This window comes from Muscardinus avellanarius (genome assembly GCF_963383645.1).
Source record: "Muscardinus avellanarius genome assembly, chromosome: 7".
NCBI classification, from domain to species: Eukaryota; Metazoa; Chordata; class Mammalia; order Rodentia; family Gliridae; genus Muscardinus; species Muscardinus avellanarius.
In genome coordinates this window covers 57,530,479-57,548,207 of record NC_137793.1, presented here as the reverse complement: position 1 = coordinate 57,548,207, position 17,729 = coordinate 57,530,479, and the positions used below count along the sequence as shown (strand labels likewise).

Sequence of the window (17,729 nt, the reverse complement as noted above, 5' to 3'; positions counted from 1 at the left end):
CTGAGAGGCTGACCTTGAACCTGCCAACGCCTTATCTCAGCCTCCCATCTGGCTCAAATACTATATATGTATATGTGTGTATATGTATATGTATATGTATGTGTATATGTATGTATATGTGTGTGTGTGTGTATATATATATATTTTTTTTTAACTAGTTTTCTTTATTTGGAAACAGGGTCTCTTAAGCCCACAAGGCTGGCTTTGAACCAGCGCGATCCTCCTGTCTCCGCCTCCCAAGCGCAGGTATTACAAGCGTGCCTCATCATGCCCGGCTCAAATAATATATATATATTTTTTTGTTTGTTTGTTTTAATTTATTTTTATTGGTGCAGTGTAATCATATATCACATTGGAATACAAGACTTGAGAGGATATACAAGCACACATCATCCAATTAGCCCTCATCCAGCCCCCATCCCATTCCCTCCCCCTCCCTTGATCCCATGCTTGTTTGGTGATTAACTTTGATACATTTGCTTATGTACCTCCTGCATTTTAAAGAGGCTCCATCCTCCCCTATTCCATACCCTGATTGGTCACCTTAGTTGCTTCACTATAGGGCCCTTTCTATAGCTCGACCTCTTCCTGTTACCCCTTTCCTCCTAGTTATTGCTGATTAGGGGAAGCATCTGGTTTTTATTTTCTGCGATATTTCTCTGTGCATGCTGCGTTGCAAATACTGATCCCACTCTTGACGGCCCCAGTAGTGGCCTGGCCACCCGGTGGACTGATCCAGACCTCGCTGGCTCAAGCAGTGGCCTTGCCTCATGGGAGGCCCCGATTCTGGCCTCGCTGTTCCCGACACCAGCCTAACCCCTCAGCTGGCTCCTATATTTAAAAGCCCAGCTGTCCGGCTGTTGCACAAGGGAATCAAAAGACACTTGTAAGCAAAGAATAAACTGACTCAGTACTACTACTACTACTTCTTCTTATTATTATTATTATTATTATTATTATTATTATTATCTCTAATGGCTAATGGCAGTGTGTAAAAGTGGATTTAAATTAAGGGAAAAATGAAAACCAAGAAGATTGTCTGGAGCCATTGAGGACAGATAAAAAGGTCTAAACTAGGAAACTAGCAATATATATGTATGTGGGGGGGGTATATACATACATATGTGTGTGTGTGTGTGTGTGTGTGTGTGTGTGTGTGTGTGTGTGTGTAGGTATATAAAGAAAACACAGAGTCAAGAGATTCTTCAAAAGCAGCTTCTGGGAAAAGGCAGCAAGTGTGATAAGCAGGATGTTTAATGAGGAAAGATGGTTCTTAAGTATCAGACACAATGAATCTGAACTTAAAACAGATTGTGCAGAAATGACTATCCACTGTTGTTAACAGGTAGAAAATACAAGACTAGAGCTCAGAACAAAGTGCCGAGTTGGCTGTCCAAGTCAAGGCACTATGCAGAGCACTGTCTTTCCACGGGTAACAAGAAAAGAGCCAGAAGTGACAGCCCTTTAAACAATGGTGAGCAAAGTAGAAGGAGTAGGGCCCACCCTGCCACAGAAGCCAGTTAAAATATTGTTAAAGCGTGAACAACTGCACAACTTAAGATCTACATAGTCTACGAAATCTTGGACAAATGAAAAAAAAATCAAGTCCACGTAAGACACCTCTTATTATAAAAGACCCCTGAGGTACCAACACAATATACCTTGCCAACTTCTCCTGCAAACCTGAAAGACCAAGAGCCCCCAGAATGCTATAAAAGAGGAAAAGCATCCCGAGACACCAATCTGCAAGTTACACGGGCCTCTCCGGATGTGGTGCTGACTCTCGTATGTCAATGAATGCCAGCGCTCACTGAAAGGTGAGGAAGAGAGGAAAGGAAATTAGAGAGTATATTTAATTCTGATCCTACTGCGGAAGATCATAAGGAAATAGCTCTGTAAAAACAGGGTCTTGATAGATTTTTCCTATAAGTATCAAAACTAAAATAAAATGTAAATTTAAAAACTTTAAATAGCACCTGCTCCAGCCAAGACTGGTCACACACAGCAATAATTTCAATGTTTTACTCTTACTTGATGAATATTTGTTCAAAAATAATATTTTGGAATCATTTCCCTATGCCATCAGTGTTAGATATAAATGCTACGGTAAATCAAATACCCCTGAAGGAACAAACATGTTAAGAATGCCACAGAGGTTTACTTCTGTGCCGCACAGTCCACTGCATCATATAATATTTTAATCTATAAATGATGCGTATATCTATATAACTAAAAGGAAAAACATACCCAATAATGGCTTAGAAGTGATACAGAGCAACCTGGGAGCCTCCTAAATAATTACTGTTTTAATATGCAGTATTTTGAGACTGTAGAACTGAACTATCAAAGGGAAGCTGAACACCGCGCACATCCCGTGTCAGCTCCCTGCGCTCTCACCGAGGACTGTGCTAACGTCATGCAGGGCCCCCTGATCCGAGCAGCTCTCTTCCTTCCTGCTCCCTCCCAGCACTTACTCAGGTCTGGATATGGTGACAGAGGCTTGACACATGACCCACCACCCGCACAGCGAGAGCAGGAGGCCTCGTGAATAACTGACTGCTTTGCCTACAGCAGTGCCTTCGTACTAGAGAAGGAAATATTAGCAAACATTCTTATTTCACTCCTTTTGGATTTTGCTCCTAAGCTTCTAATAGCTCACAATTACAGCTTTAATAGAATATAACAGAGAACGTAGTAAAGGAGGAAGGCGAAAACAGAAAATGTGAAATCGAGAAAGCAATGTTAAGCTCTGATTCCTATGCTTAAAAATAGTTTAAGTAGAGCTGGGTGTGGTGATGCATGCCTGTAATCCCAGTGTTTGGGAGGCTGACAGGAGGGTCACAGTACAAAGGCTAGTCTCAGCAACTTAGTGAGACACTGCTTCAAAATAAAAAATAAGCCAGGCAGTGGTGGCATAGGCCTTTAATCCCAGCATTTGGGAGGCTGAGACAGGAGGATTGCAGGTTTGAAGTCAGCCTCAGCAACCTAGCAAGACTCTCACCAACCTAGGGAGACCATAATTCAAAATAAAATATTTTTAAAAAGGGCTACGGGAGCCAGATGTGGTACACACTTGTAATCCCAGGACATGGGAGGCTGAGACAGGAGAGTCGCCATGGGTTCACGGCCAGCCTCAGCTACTTAGTGAGGCACTCCACAACTTAATGAGACCCTATTTCAAAATAAAGAGTTAAAAATAGGGCTGGGAGCATCGACAAAAAATTATTGTGTGTGTGTGTGTGTGTGTGTGTGTGTGTCTGTGTGTCTGTGTAGGGCCTAGGGGTATGGATTGGAGTTAGAATGCCCCTAAATATGATCCCCACTACCACAAAAAAACTAAAATAAAATATAAAATTGGGCTGGGAGATGTAATCCAGAGGTAGAATGCCTCTGGGTTCAACCTCTAGTATCCAAAAATTAATCAATTAAACTAAAAATAACGTAACTATGCATTTCCTCATCTTCGAAAGGCATTAAAAACTATAACTTAGCTATTGTAAAGCTAAATATGATTATAAATGTTAAAGTACTTTGTGGAACAAAAATATATATAATTAAAAATAAAACTAGCCGGGCGTGGTGGCACACGCTTGTAATCCCCACGCTTGGGAGCCAGAGACAGGAGGATCGTGCAGGATCAAAGCCAGCCATACTGGCTTAAGAGACCCTGTTTCCAAATAAAAAGTATAAAATAGGTCTGGGAGTGTAGCCTGGAGGTAGAAGGGTTTCCAGGAACCCCAGTACCACCAAATTAATTAATTAATTAATCAATCAAACTGAGGAAGGCCAACACTGGGACCACTGTCATATATCCCTCAATAATCCTTAGTTCTATTCATATAACACATAGATTAGTGCCTGTGTCTAATACCTATTGTTTTCTTGGTGAGTGTAAGCCAAAAAAGGGGAACTCAAAGATACATGCACATACTCTCAATAAGTAATACAGATATTCTCCTAAAAACTGAGTTCTCTGAGGGAAGGGTATCAGTGGGGGTTGGAGACCACAACCACTTTAACACAAACATACAGAATAATCTCTGAATTGAAACTCATCCACATAGAATAATTGAGTCTAGTTTAAAATGCTGATGGACACCATTACAAAACCAGTGAGGCCCTGTGCTTAATCCCCAAAGCTAAATGAATAAACAAATAAAAGGATTATCATTGCATAACTTATTCTTAATTTTTAGGCTTTCTATAAACAACCTTCAATATAAAAAATAGATACCACTGAAAAGATGTTTGCAATTTAACTTCTGTTTGCTTGAACATGTTTTCACTTCACATTAGCAGGCAGTTCTTGAACACATCAGTCAGCAGAAACAGAATTTGACCGACGTAAGAAGACAAATGCTCATTGTCTCCCTGTTGCTGGACAGCCACTTAACCTTCTGAGTAGCGACTGATGCACCATGGGGAAGGCGGAAGAGAAAAAGTAGCGACTGATGCACCATGGGGAAGGCAGACCAGAGATTTTTTGTGATCTTTTCAGCTCTAAAACTGAAAATCTGTTATGCTTAAGCACAGAATTGGAGGACATGATTCCTATTCTCATGAAGTTTATGACGCACGTGGTAACTTATGAACAAAAACATACTCTTTAAAAAATTTGAGTTCTCAAGCTGGGCGTGGTGGCACACGCTTGTAATCCCTGCGCTTGGGAGGCGGAAACAGGAGGATCGTGCTAGTTCGAAGCCAGCCATGCTGGCTTAAGAGACCCGTTTCCAAATAAAAATATAAAAGAAAAATAGGTGTCTGGGAGTGTAGCACGGAGGTAGGAGGGTTTCCAGGAACCCTAGTACCACAAAAAAAAAAAAAAAATAGAGTTCTCAAATGGTTGGCACAGGAAATGCCAATGACTACTGATTTCACAGCAGGGAAAAAGCAATCCTGGCAAGTGGATGTCACTGGAAATTTGAGCAAAGCCTTGATAACAGGCTGAAGTGCCACAGACAGGCTGAGGAGACAAGCCCACGCACCCTGCACGACACTCCACGAGTGTCACAAGCTCGCAGAGCGCCGCTGCCACCTGTGTACCACTTACAGTGTGATGACCTGCCTTACACTTACAGGGTCAGCCCATCCTGACACGTGACCCTAATGCTGAATGAAACTTCCAGGGAGAAAGGGATTGAAACTGTACTAGCCCAGCCTGGTTCCCTTGGAGCACTTTAATTATAAAGCTCTTTTAGATATTGAACAATAATCAGTGTGCCAAATAGGATGAGGCTTTCTGGCCTTCCGTCATCATGGTTTGTAAGTGAACACTTAATTAAATATGTCTTCTTCAACATGCTATACTGGGTACTGAATAAAGAAGTTTCTATGCAAATGAGTCTTGGTAGATAGTAGGGAGACTACTGCCTTCCTTGATAAGGACACTTTCCCCCCCCCCCCAGTACTGGGGATGGAACCTAGGGGAATTCTACCTCTGAGCCACACTCCCAGCCCTATATTTTTGTCTTTTTATTTTTGAAACAGGGTCTCAATGAGTTACGAAGGGCCTTGCTAAGTAGCTGAGGCTGTCCACGAGACGCGATCCTCCAATCTCCGCCTCCCGAATGCTGTGATTACAAGTGTGACCACCACACCCTGCTATAAGCACACATTTTTAATCTACTGTAGAAACAATACCCAAAATTCATCTTCTTACCTCCTTTTTTCTATTTCTTTTCTTTTCTTTTTTTGTTTTGTGTGGCACTAGGGATTGATTCCAGAGGCATTCTACCTTCAAGTTACACCAACAGCCTTATTTTTTATTTTTATTTAGAAACAGGGTCTCATTAGGTTAATGAGAGTCTCACTACATGCTGAGGCTATCCTTGAACCTGCAATCCTCCTGTCTCAGCCTCCCAAGTACTAAGATTACAAGCATATGGCACCACACCAGGCTTTCCTTACCTTCTTCATATGCAAAGCCACTTTATTTTCCATACCAAACAGCAGGATCTGATTTCTCCCTAGAAATAACACTGTTTCTGTTCTATATAAAACCTAATAAAGCAATTTATCACAAATTTTCATCATTATTATGATAATACTTTTAAAACATATGTTTTTTTCCTCCCATGAAAGGTCCTTCACATTTGTAAGAGAAATAGCAAAGCAACAATGTACAGACCCCGGCCTCCATGTTTTCTGGCCAGGTCTCACTTGGTCCTCCCCCATAAGGAAATGGCCGGGGAGCGCCAGGGAACCCAAGCGCCGTGGCTTCGGCGGAGCCGGGGCTAATGAGGCAGGGCAGCGGGAAAGCCCGGGCAGACCTGCGCGGGGCGGGAGGCCATGGCGTCCGGCAGTAACTGGCTGTCCGGGGTGAATGTCGTGCTGGTGATGGCCTACGGGAGCCTGGACTTGAAAGAGATCGACATTCGACTGTCCAGGGTTCAGGACATCAAGTATGAGCCCCAGCTCCTTGCAGATGATGATGCAAGACTGCTGCAGCTGGAAACCCAAGGAAACCAAAGTTGCTACAACTATCTGTACAGGATGAAAGCTCTGGATGCTATCCGTGCCTCTGAGATCCCATTCCATGCTGAAGGCCGGCACCCTCGTTCCTTGATGGGCAAGAATTTCCGCTCCTACTTGCTAGATCTGCGAAACACTAGTACTCCTTTCAAGGGTGTACGGAAGGCCCTCATCGACACCCTGCTGGATGGCTATGAGACAGCCCGCTATGGGACAGGAGTCTTTGGCCAGAGTGAGTACCTGCGTTATCAGGAGGCCCTGAGTGAGCTGGCCACTGTTACTTGGGAGGCTGAGACAGGAAGATTAAGAAAAGGAGCCCGGCTTGGTGTCATACATTTGTCATCCCAGTACTCAGGAGGCTGCGACAGGAGAATTCCAGCTTTGAAGACAGCCTCCACAGGGTCAAAGCACGAATGGGGAGCTCCCAACGACAGCACCAGTCGGCAGCCAAAGACCTCACTCAGTCCCCTGAGGTGTCCCCAACTACCATCCAGGTGACCTACCTCCCGTCCAGCCAGAAGAGCAAACGCGCCAAGCACTTCCTGGAACTGAAGAGCTTTAAGGACAATTACAACACACTGGAGAGCACCCTGTGATGGAGCGCCCACCGGGTAGGTGGGCGGCGAGACAGCGCCTGCGCCAGCCTGGGCCTCACCAGCGTCCCTGCGCCGGGCTGGAGCTCTTGTCTGCAGGGTCGTCCCCCCCCTCCTTATGGGCACTTGCAGAACATAAGCTAAGATTTGTTTTCCCTCAGTAGCACTTTTTTGTGGATTTGAATTCAGATGTTGTTCTTGTTAAAGCTTCTTTTTTTAAAAAAAATCACTTGTTTCAGCCAGGGTGGTGGCACATACTTGTAATCCCAGTACTCAAGAGGCTGAGACAGCCTCAGCTACTTAGTGAGACCCTGTTTCAAAATAAAGAATAAATCTAGGAAAAAAAAAAAAAACAATGTACAGTGTCTGTAGGCAATAACTATATTCTAAAAAAAATCATAAGAAACAAACAAAAACCTTTTTTGTGGTACTGAGGATGGAACTTTTGAACTAGAGTCATAAAGCCAAAATATTTCTAGTAAAAATTATATCTTTATGTTTCATTCTAAGGAAAAATAAGACAATGTAATACCTTTAGCTAAAAAACTAAGAATAAGCAGAGTGTGGTAGTACAGGCTGAGACAGTGATCCTCCTGTCTTAGCCTCCCAGGAAGACTGCAAGTTCAAGACCAGCTTCAGCAACTCAGTAAGGCCCTCTGCAACTTCAAGAGACCCTGTTTGAAAATAAAAATAGAATAGAGTTTGGGGGTATAGCTCAGTGGTAGAATGCCCCTGTGTTCAATCCCCAGCACCACAAAAAAAAAAAAAAAACAACAAAAAAAAGCACCTAAGAATATACAGGTTTAAGGACACAGGATAATAATCAAGTACACATTTTTTTCTTTATGACAATTTTCTTTCTCTCATAAGTAAAATAATGGCATATCTTCTGCTCTGTTCCAAACTGAAATATTTTTAAAATTATTGAATTAAATTATTTTGGAGTTAAAAAATATACTCCAAAACAACTATTATATACATGCATGTGTTCACAAAAGTGATTGGCAATATAAAACTGTAGTACTGGATTTTTGTAAGATAAAAGACACAATTACTTCCTGACTGTATATTCTGTTCCCTGATGTGTGCAATAGGTCTTCCAGCTTATAAAGGATACTTCAGAGATTGGCAAGCAATGGCCATAGGCCAAACCTGGCCTGTCTTCTGTACTATCTACAAGCTAAAGCCGTTTTCTTACATTTTTAAATGGTAGGAGAGGTCATAAAAATATTTGGGTATATATAAGAACTGCATAAATAATCAGTGTTTAGCGTCCACGAACAACGTCTCATTTGTACACAGCCATGCGCTTCACCAACAAGTTGTTCCTGGCGCCTCTGCATCTATAAAGGCAGATTAAGAAGCTGATACCATCAGTATGTGAGAATGCATCATTCCATAAGGTTTCCAAGTTTCAAATATCTATATATCTATATACATATAGATATATATGAGAAAATATAGGTAAGTTTTGTCAAGTTAAAATAATTCTTTTTTTTTAAGCAGCTGCCACAGAGACCACAAATAGTACCTTCAATGAATATTACAGTTGTAACTCACATACATCTCCTGGCTGCAAAGCCTAATTATTTACTATGTGAGCTTTCACAGAAAAATCCCCAAACCTGGAATAATCAATGATGAATTAATACTTGATAAAACACTGAACATAAGAGCAGTCTCTATAATTCTGGGCTACCAACTAGCTTGCTAACTCTATGATTTAAATGATAAATTTTACCATGATACTAAAGATGTCTTTCTACTTAGTCTTCTATACTTACAGTTGCCATAGTTTTTAAAAATTATTTGTCAAGCTGGGTGTGGTGGCGCACACCTATAATCTCAAACTTTGGAAGGCTGAGACAAGATCGTAGGTTTGAGATCAACCTCAGCAATTTAGCAAGACTCTTAGAAAACTAGTGAAACCTTGTTTCAAACCAAAAAATTAAAAAAGGGTTGGGGTATAGCTCAGAGTTAGGATGCCTCTCAGTTTGATTCCCAGTACCACAATCAATATCTATATCTACATCTATTTATCTATCTATCTATCTATCTATCTATCTCTCTCTCTATATATATATATATGTCAAAGCATTCTCTATAAAACAAAAAAGGGATATCATCTTCAAGCATTTCTCATTCAGTAAACAATTAAACACGTAGTGCATAACACAAAGGTTGCTAGGATTCAAATAAATAAAGTGTGATTCCTGGTCCCAAATGACCTTCTAGCAGGAAGATAGTACCCCAGGAAAGATTCTTGCCACTAAAGAAAAAGCCAAAGCAATAAAAGTAACCTCTGCCATTTCACAGTGGCATACTGTCTTTTTTTTATTGGTTTGTTTGTTTGTTTGTTTGTTTGTTTATCTGCGGTACCAGGGATGGAACTACACCTCCAGCCCTATTTTTTAGCCTTTTTTTTATTTTTGAAATAGAGTCTCACTGAGTTGCGAAGGGCCTTGCTAAGTAGCTGAGGCTGACCATGAACCACGATCCTATAGTCTCAGCCTCCCGAATGCTGGGATTACCATCATTTGCCACCATGCCTGGCTTGTTATTTTTTAAATGTCTCTGTTATCTGAATTAATTGGCAAGTTATACACTCAGATAAGGCAAAAAGGCTTGGCCAACACATTTGTCCATCAATACTTTTAATCAAAGCAGGAGCCCTTACCTAAGTGATTAACCTTGGTTCACAAACAGGTATGGATAAAAGTGCTGATAAAGAATCTACTAATTTTCCTTCCCAACTTCAGAAGTTAGCTGGCATCGGATTTTTAACTATGATAAAATACACCAACTCATCATAGGTTATTTACACATAAATGAAGAGACTGATTAACCAAATGGTTAAAAATGAAAAATATGATTATTAGGTATCATCATTAAAATTTAAACATTGCTATTTTTGAAAGCCCAGGTATAATAAAGTGATGTTTATCACTTTATTTGAAGGTTGAAAAATATTTTTGAGAACATGGTCTCCTGACTCTACTTAGGGACACGACCTGCTTCTGGAAACACCTAATCACACATGCACCACCATTTAGCCATGAGGATGCCAGGCTGCGTGTGCAGCCAAGTGGCTGAGCTGCTCACCAGCTTCACTGAAAATCACTGGAGAAGCATCACCGGGACAGCCAGGCCTCGTGGCCACTGTCCTGAGAGGCGTCTCCTCCAGGAGTGAGTGCCACACGCATAGACACGCACGCTTGGGGAGGGAGGGTAGCAAACCTGGTGGGCCTGCTCACTTTTCATATTAAATATTTAATGAGATATTTTTCCTTAATGGAAGCCAGGCATATCTGATCAGTCACTGGGATCATTTAGAAATGCAGTCAAAGTTATCACACTACCATTTCACATCAACTTTGTAATTAGATAATCCATCACTTGGCTAATTCAAAAGACTGCTCTCTTTACTGCATGACAGTATGCTCCAGTCGTGAGGCCCAATGGGGATTTAAAAAAAAAGAGTTAAAAAATGTGGTCCTAGGTGAACTTGAGACGTTCAAGTGGAAAGCACACACACACACACACACACACACACACACACACACACACACCTTCTCCCCACACACACACACACACCACACACACACACACTCCTAACCTTTCAAAATAGCAGAGGAGAGAGTCTACCCATACATTATACTCTCTGAAACACTGAAAAAAGAAGGTGCCAGCATTTACATAATAAAATGGCCACTGGAAATGAGAATTTAAAAGCTGGATAGATCATGATCAACTTCCTTCTTGCTTTTTACTGAGGTACGCTGTGTATCAGAGGGGAAAAGAGGACACAAGGAAGGGTTATTCAGTAATTTTTGCTCCATTCTAATTTACATACTTTACTAAAATTATGGTTATATCCAGATAACACATAAATTATTAACCCTCTAGATCTCACAGGTACATGCCGGCCAAATTCAAATATTCAATTGTTAATATATCATTCTTGTTTTCTTTGGCTTTATTTCTAACAGACCTCAAAATATTAAATTACTCCTTCTCGTACTTTAAATAAGCAAGATTCTCAATTTATCACATTTCCACTACTTCTTCAACAAAAAGTATTATCCTCCAATGAAAAAGAATTTACTCAGAGTGAAACAAAAATTTAAGCATCACAAAACAAATAAACAACTTCTAAAATATAAGCACAGTCTAAATGTATACCATTTTCAATATGTTCCACATATAAATAAAATACTTTTAAAATCTATACAGCCACAATGTATACTACAAAGCCATCTATAAGCTAATAGCATTAAAAACTGAAAGACAAAACCTATGGGCCACATATGCGCATAAAAGAATAAAAATAGATGCTACTGGCAGAATTAGTACTTAGTTTGAAAGAAAAAAGGAGGAAGCATCTTCTCAAACAGATGTGGAATATCTAATAAAAGGATTTTGTGTTAGTTGCACAACCTTGTAAGATTAAACAGTACTTTGCAGAGTTCTAGGAAAATGACATGTTTTGTGGTCAAAAATATCACTTTTATTCTTTCAGCTTCCAATTTACAGTCTCTTTTTGGAACACGGTACACAACAAGCCTGTTTTCTATTTTGCTGCTCAGATCTTACCATGCCCCTAATCAGCCCTACAAATCCATTTTTACAAAAGAAAGGTAAAAGTCCAGGGGAAAAAAAAGATATCTTGACATACTCTACAATAACTCCTATTTTTCATTGAAAAGAATCTCAAGCCAGTTTACTGAAATAATCTGCAGCCTATTAATGAGCATGGCCAATACATAACAGTGTACATTTTAAAAGATGGAATAGAGAAATGCTGTGCGTTCATGTCATCTCAGTAAATTAGTCAACTGAAACTCTCTCATCATTTAACTTCACCCTCATCCATCAGAAGGAGCCTACTTTTACACTTCCTACATGGAACGCCAAAACATTTCTTTGAAGTCACAGACTTGTTATGAATGCAGACAACTTTGATTTTGTGCCCGCAACAGCTATGTAATCCGAGTACTTGGGAGGCTGAGACAGGCAGGATCGTAGGTTCAAGGCCAGCCTCAGCTACTTAGTGAGGCCCTCTGCAACTTAGTGAGACCCTGTTTCAAAATAAAGAATAAAAAAAATAGGACTAGGGGTGCAGCTCAGAGATAGAATGCCCCAAGGTTCAATCTTCAGTACAGCAAACAAAACAAAACAACAAAACAAACAAACAAACAAACAAACAAAAGCTGGGGCATGGTGGCACACACTTATAATCCCAGTACTGTGGAAGCTGAGACAAAAGGATCACGCAGGTTTGAAACCAGCCTGAGCTACTTAGTGAAGCTCTCAGCAGCTTAGTGAGACCCTGTTTCCAAATAAAATATAAAATAGGTCTAGGAGTATAGCCCCAAAGTAGAAAGCCCCTGGGTTCCACCCCAATACTACAAAAAAAAAAAAAAAAAAAAAAAAGCAGCTAACTAGGGAGAAGACATGACTTCCTGTTAGTAAAAGTCCTTATCACCCAGACAGTGGCTCTCAGCTTGAGACACACCAACACTAGTATGACGGCAAGCATCCACTGGGGCTCCAGCCTGCAACCCTGCACACTGCGCTTGGCTATACAGCAGCAGGGGGTGGCATCAAACACTGAGGTTTTATATCCCAACACCAATAAAACTGGGAGGCAAGGGCAATGGTTGGTAATAGGAATTAGTAATACTGAGACCTATAGAATTATCACTTTTATCTAAGAAGTAGATAACATTATTATTCCATTTACAGGTAAGAAAATTGAAACTGGGAGAATTTCATTTTGGCTGGAGAAAGCAACTTCCATCTACTATTCAGTCTCCCATTTAGAGTTAGCTTTTTTCTAAATAGAACATAAAATAAGGCCAGGAGTGTGGCTTAGAAGTAGAGTGCCCCTGGGTTCAATCCCTAGCACTGAAAAAAGAAAAATAAAAGTTGTTTTCCCAGTAACTATAATTTTCAGAGACCTTAAAGTTGAACCAGGCACAGTGGTGCACATTTGTAATCCGAGGACTTGGGAGGCTAAGACAGGTGGAACTGAGATTTTAAGCCAGCCTCAGCAACTTAGCCAGACTCTGGTACAAAAATAAAAAAATTAAAAAGGGTATGTGTGGCTAAGAGATAGAATGGCACTGGGTTCAATCCTCAATACAAAAAAGTTTATATTTATAATGAGTAGTATATAACTTTCCTCTATCTGTAGTAAGTGTTCAAACTCAATCAGTAGATTGGATCCAAGGCAAACTGATCTAAAAATAAATCGGCTTTAAAACCTAACCATAAATCACATTTCAAAAGTGGGTGAGCTAAGTGGATGAGCACACAGAGCAGTGGGAGGAGAAGGCTTGGGCACAAGATGCACATCATCTCTTCTCTAAATGACTGCACAGGTGCCAACAGAGCTCACCTTTGCGCGTCCTGAGTCCTGTGCACACACCCCTTGCCTTCGCGTGTCCTGAGTCCTGCGCACACACCCCTTGCCTTCGCTTGTCATGAGTCTGGCATACACACACCCCTTGCCTTCGCGTGTCCTGAGTCCTGCGCACACACCCCTTGCCTTTGTGTGTCCTGAGCACACACCCCTTGCCTTCGCATGTCCTGAGTCCTGCACACACAACACACCCCTTGCCTTCGCGTGTCGTGATTCCTGCGCACACACCCCTTGCCTTGGCACGTTGTGAGTCCTGCGCACACATACCCCTCGCTTTCGCGTGTCCTGAGTCCTGCGCACACACACGCCTTGCCTTCACATGTCGTGAGTCCTGTGCACACACACACACCTTGCCTTCACGCGTCCTGAGTCCCGCACACACACCCCTCGCCTTTGCGCGTCCTGAGTCCTGCGCACATGCACCCTTTGGCCCCGTCCTTGTTCTCAGTGGCAGTCACCACTGCCCATTACTCAGACTTCTCACCCTAACCACACACACCGAAGGAACATACAAACTAAGATTAAAAGATAAAATAAAAACCACTATGCAAATAAAGCTGGAAGTAAATCACTGCAGCCTCTGTCCATGCACCAGAGCAGGACTCGGCAGCTGTTTCTTTATAGAAAATTCGGAGGTGACACTGCCACACAGATTCTCTATTACCACCTAATGCAAAACACTTTAAACAGTAAGCTGCCATTGCACTCTGGTTGTAGTTGCTAAGCATAACTAACACGTGTATTCCCCAGGTGATGCTTCCCTCACCTCTGCGTGGAGGCTGGAGGAACAGGCACGCGAGGCTCACCGCCACATTTCTAGAAGGCTGTATGTAACTAGCTCCTGCCACCTCACCTCTCTTCTGGAATTCATGTCAACTTCCACTGCTGGCATGAGGTCCTCCGTGACACTCACCACTGGAACAACTTCTCTTTCCTTCTCATGTTACTTAACTTTTCCAGGCAACCAGTGAATTTAAGGGTCTGGACACGCTCACAGCAAGCTCCCACAATCTCACCCCAACTGCTGTTCATGTGTGTACTAATGTGGAGTAAGGAAAGGGAGTCCCAGACTGGACAAGAAAGAGGGACAGTTTAGAATAGGAGCCAGAAAAGGTCTCCACAGCAAGATCTCTGGAGTGAGCAGAAAAGCATCCTAGGTGAAAGCAAGGCTTGGGCATAGAAGCTCAGAAAGCAGAGAACCTGGTCCAAAAAAGAGACACCACCATTCTTCCTCCAGAAGCTCAAGACTGCTCAAAATATAAACTGCCCACTTTTCAGGCAGGTTTTCATTAGAAAAAGCCATCAGCTCAGCAGAGAATGAGACACACTCTTGGGATGAAGGAAGTTCCAGCCTCCACTGACCCTGCCTTTCAGGATAAGTACAAGTTTGATAAAGACACATACCCTCAAATAGGATTCCTCTGATCTGCTACTTTTAACCTTGACAGATAATTTTCAGATTTATGTTATCCACATATTGCGACAACCCTGTACCAAGAGTGCTTGGCATATGGTATCGCTGAAAATGACGTCTGTTAAATATATTAAGTAATTCTCTCCAATGCTGAGTGTACTACAAGACTTGCATATCACAAGTCTAATTCTAATCGATGTTGGGAAATTCAAATAAAGGAAAAAGACATCCATGTGAAATCTTAGTATTAAAAATATCAGATATAGAGAAACTGCTCTCACATCATGGAGGCTGGAAGATGTTCCCACATCATGCAGGATGATAACTGCTCCCACATCATAAAGGACAGAAGCCACGCTCACATCATGGAGGACAAAATCTGTTCCCACATCATGGAGGCCAGAAACTGCTCTGAGAGTATAGCAGGCTTCTCACACCATAGAGGATAGGAGTCATCAAGGAGGATGGAAGTCACTCTCACACCAGGGGAGATGGAAGCTATTCTCACATCATGGATGACAGAATCTGCTCCCACATCATGGACAGAAGTCACTCCCACATTGTGGAGGACAGAAGCTGTTGTCACATCATGGAGGACACAAGTAGCTCTCACAGTGTAAAGGACAGAAGTTGTTCTCACATCATGGAGGACCGAAGTCTCTCCCACACTATGGAGGCCAGAAGCTGTTTCCATATCATAGAAGATGGAAGTCACTTTCACATCATGGTGGCCGGATGCCATGATACAAACTTTTTATTTTCTGTCTTTAGAACATCTATCATCGCCAAAATTTTGTTAATTAGTCATATCAAAGGATAAATGCTTTGTATTCATCATTGTTATTCTGTAAGTTAATCTGTAATTTTATTAATTTCTTCTCAAACCTCTATTGTTTTCTTCATTCTACTTTCTTTGTGCTATTTAAAGTTGTTTTACTAACTCTTTTAATCAGATGCTCATTTCTGACTTTTGGCCATTCTTATTTTATAATAGAAGCATCTAAAGGCTATACATTCCCCCTCCACAAATACCATGTTAGCTGCAACTTGCACTGGTTTTTTTTTTTTGGGGGGGGGAGACTGAGAATTGAACTTAAGGCGTATTCTACCTCTGAGTTACACCCCCAGGCCTGTTTTATTTTTTATTTTGAAACAGGGTCTTGCTAAGTTGCTGATTGCTGAGTTTCTCCTCAAACTTCAATCCTCCTGGCTCAGCCTCTAAGTACTAGGATTATAGGTGTGCACCATCATGCCTGGCTCATTTTTTGATTTTTCAAATACAAATATTTTAGTTTTAGAGAAACAACATACAGTCACGAGCTATTATAAAATGAATACCCAAGTTATACATGCCTAAGTCAAGAAATAGATTCTCGGACCCCAGAAACACCCTGGCTGTCCCTTCCCAGTCATTACACATTCTCATCTTCAAAAAAGCTGGCCATTACACTGACTTTTATGCTTCCTTCTATTTTTTCGCCTTCATTTTTGTTTTAACTCCTAAGTGCTTGCCCATAAACATAATAGTTTAGTTTTGCTTTTGGGTTTTTTTGTTGTTGTTATTTGTATGAAGGAGTTCACACAGAACATACTCTTCTAATCCTAATTTCTTTCACTCAATATTATGTCTTAAGATGCATCCACATTATTATGTGTAGCTAGACTTTGTTGATTATAACTCCTTGTAGTTTTCCATTATTTATATATCACAATTTATACTCAAGTGGACATTTGGGTTTTTTCTCTTATGGAGCCATAATGAATAATGTTAGTATGAAGAAAATCAGATCTAAAACAAGTCTGAGTAGTACTGACCACAAATAAAACATGACAGTTCAGTACATCGGAGGTCTCTCTACTTTTGTGTATGCCTGACAACATCTATAATAAAAGTAAAAACAAGATATAAACATACTTAAAGAAACTCTCGGGACCTCACAGGCCTTCAGTGACAGTGAGATGGGCTCCGCAGACACCCAGCATTTCTTTATTTTATTATTATTATTATTATTATTATTATTATTATTATTACAGGTCTGGGAATAGAATCCAGGGGCATTTGACCTCCAACCTACACCTACTGCCCTATTTTTATTCATTATTTTTGAAACAGGGTCTCACTAAATTGCAAAGGGCCTCAAAAAGTAGCTGAGGTGCTCTGCAAACCTCAATCCTCTGGTCTCAGCCTCCCAAATGCTGGGATTACCAGCATGTGCCCCCATGCCTGGCAACACCCAGCATTTCTAACACCTGCTCTAAGCCTAAAGGAATGCAAAGGAAGGAAGCAAAGCCAAAGGCAGAAGCAGGTTCCCAGGCCAGGCAAAGCCGGCCCTCCTCTCACTGAAGGCAAAAGCTCATTTTGTGAGCGAGCAAGGCAGGGCTAGCTGGAACTGTTCAGGACCAAGAGCTCAAACACACAGAGGTGGTCCCTGCAGAGTGTAGGCTTCATGATGTCTGTTTCTTTTCTTTAATTTTGTGGCAGTAAAGGGGACAGGGGCAGGAGACTGGTATAAAAATCTCTGTTCAGTGCTTTCCACAAACTTCCAATGTGCCCAGAGTGATATGGATCATCACACACTTGGAAGTTCAACAGCTCATCCTTGAGATTTCCAGGATACCAAGTAGCTCTTCTTAATATAATTTTATACTCAAGAAGGGGAGGGAAGGAGAGAGAAAAAGAAAGAGGCAGAGTAAGAGCATGATCTTTTTTAAGGACAAATATACGAGCAGAAAAATAACTACAAATGACAAATTAGTAATGAAATGTTCACAAGGGAGTACTGGAGCCACAGGTGAATGCTGCGCTCCTCTGTTACTAAACTATGTC

At 41.3% G+C, this 17,729-nt stretch overlaps 2 protein-coding genes across 2 annotated transcripts in view; one reads left to right on the top strand and one right to left on the bottom strand.

Moving 5' to 3' along the window:
* The window catches only part of SMYD3 (SET and MYND domain containing 3), a gene marked incomplete at both ends in the record, with an annotated part of 658,176 nt that overhangs the window by 459,364 nt on the left and 181,083 nt on the right, over positions 1-17,729 (bottom strand). The gene's annotated exons all lie outside the window — the stretch shown is intronic.
* LOC308265697 (protein C1orf43-like) lies at positions 6,289-7,154 on the top strand (the record flags this gene model as incomplete). Its single annotated transcript, XM_080699514.1, has 2 exons — positions 6,289-6,749; positions 6,872-7,154. 2 exons carry the CDS (start codon positions 6,289-6,291, stop codon positions 7,065-7,067), a joined length of 657 nt encoding a protein of 218 aa, XP_080555640.1. The 3' UTR covers positions 7,068-7,154.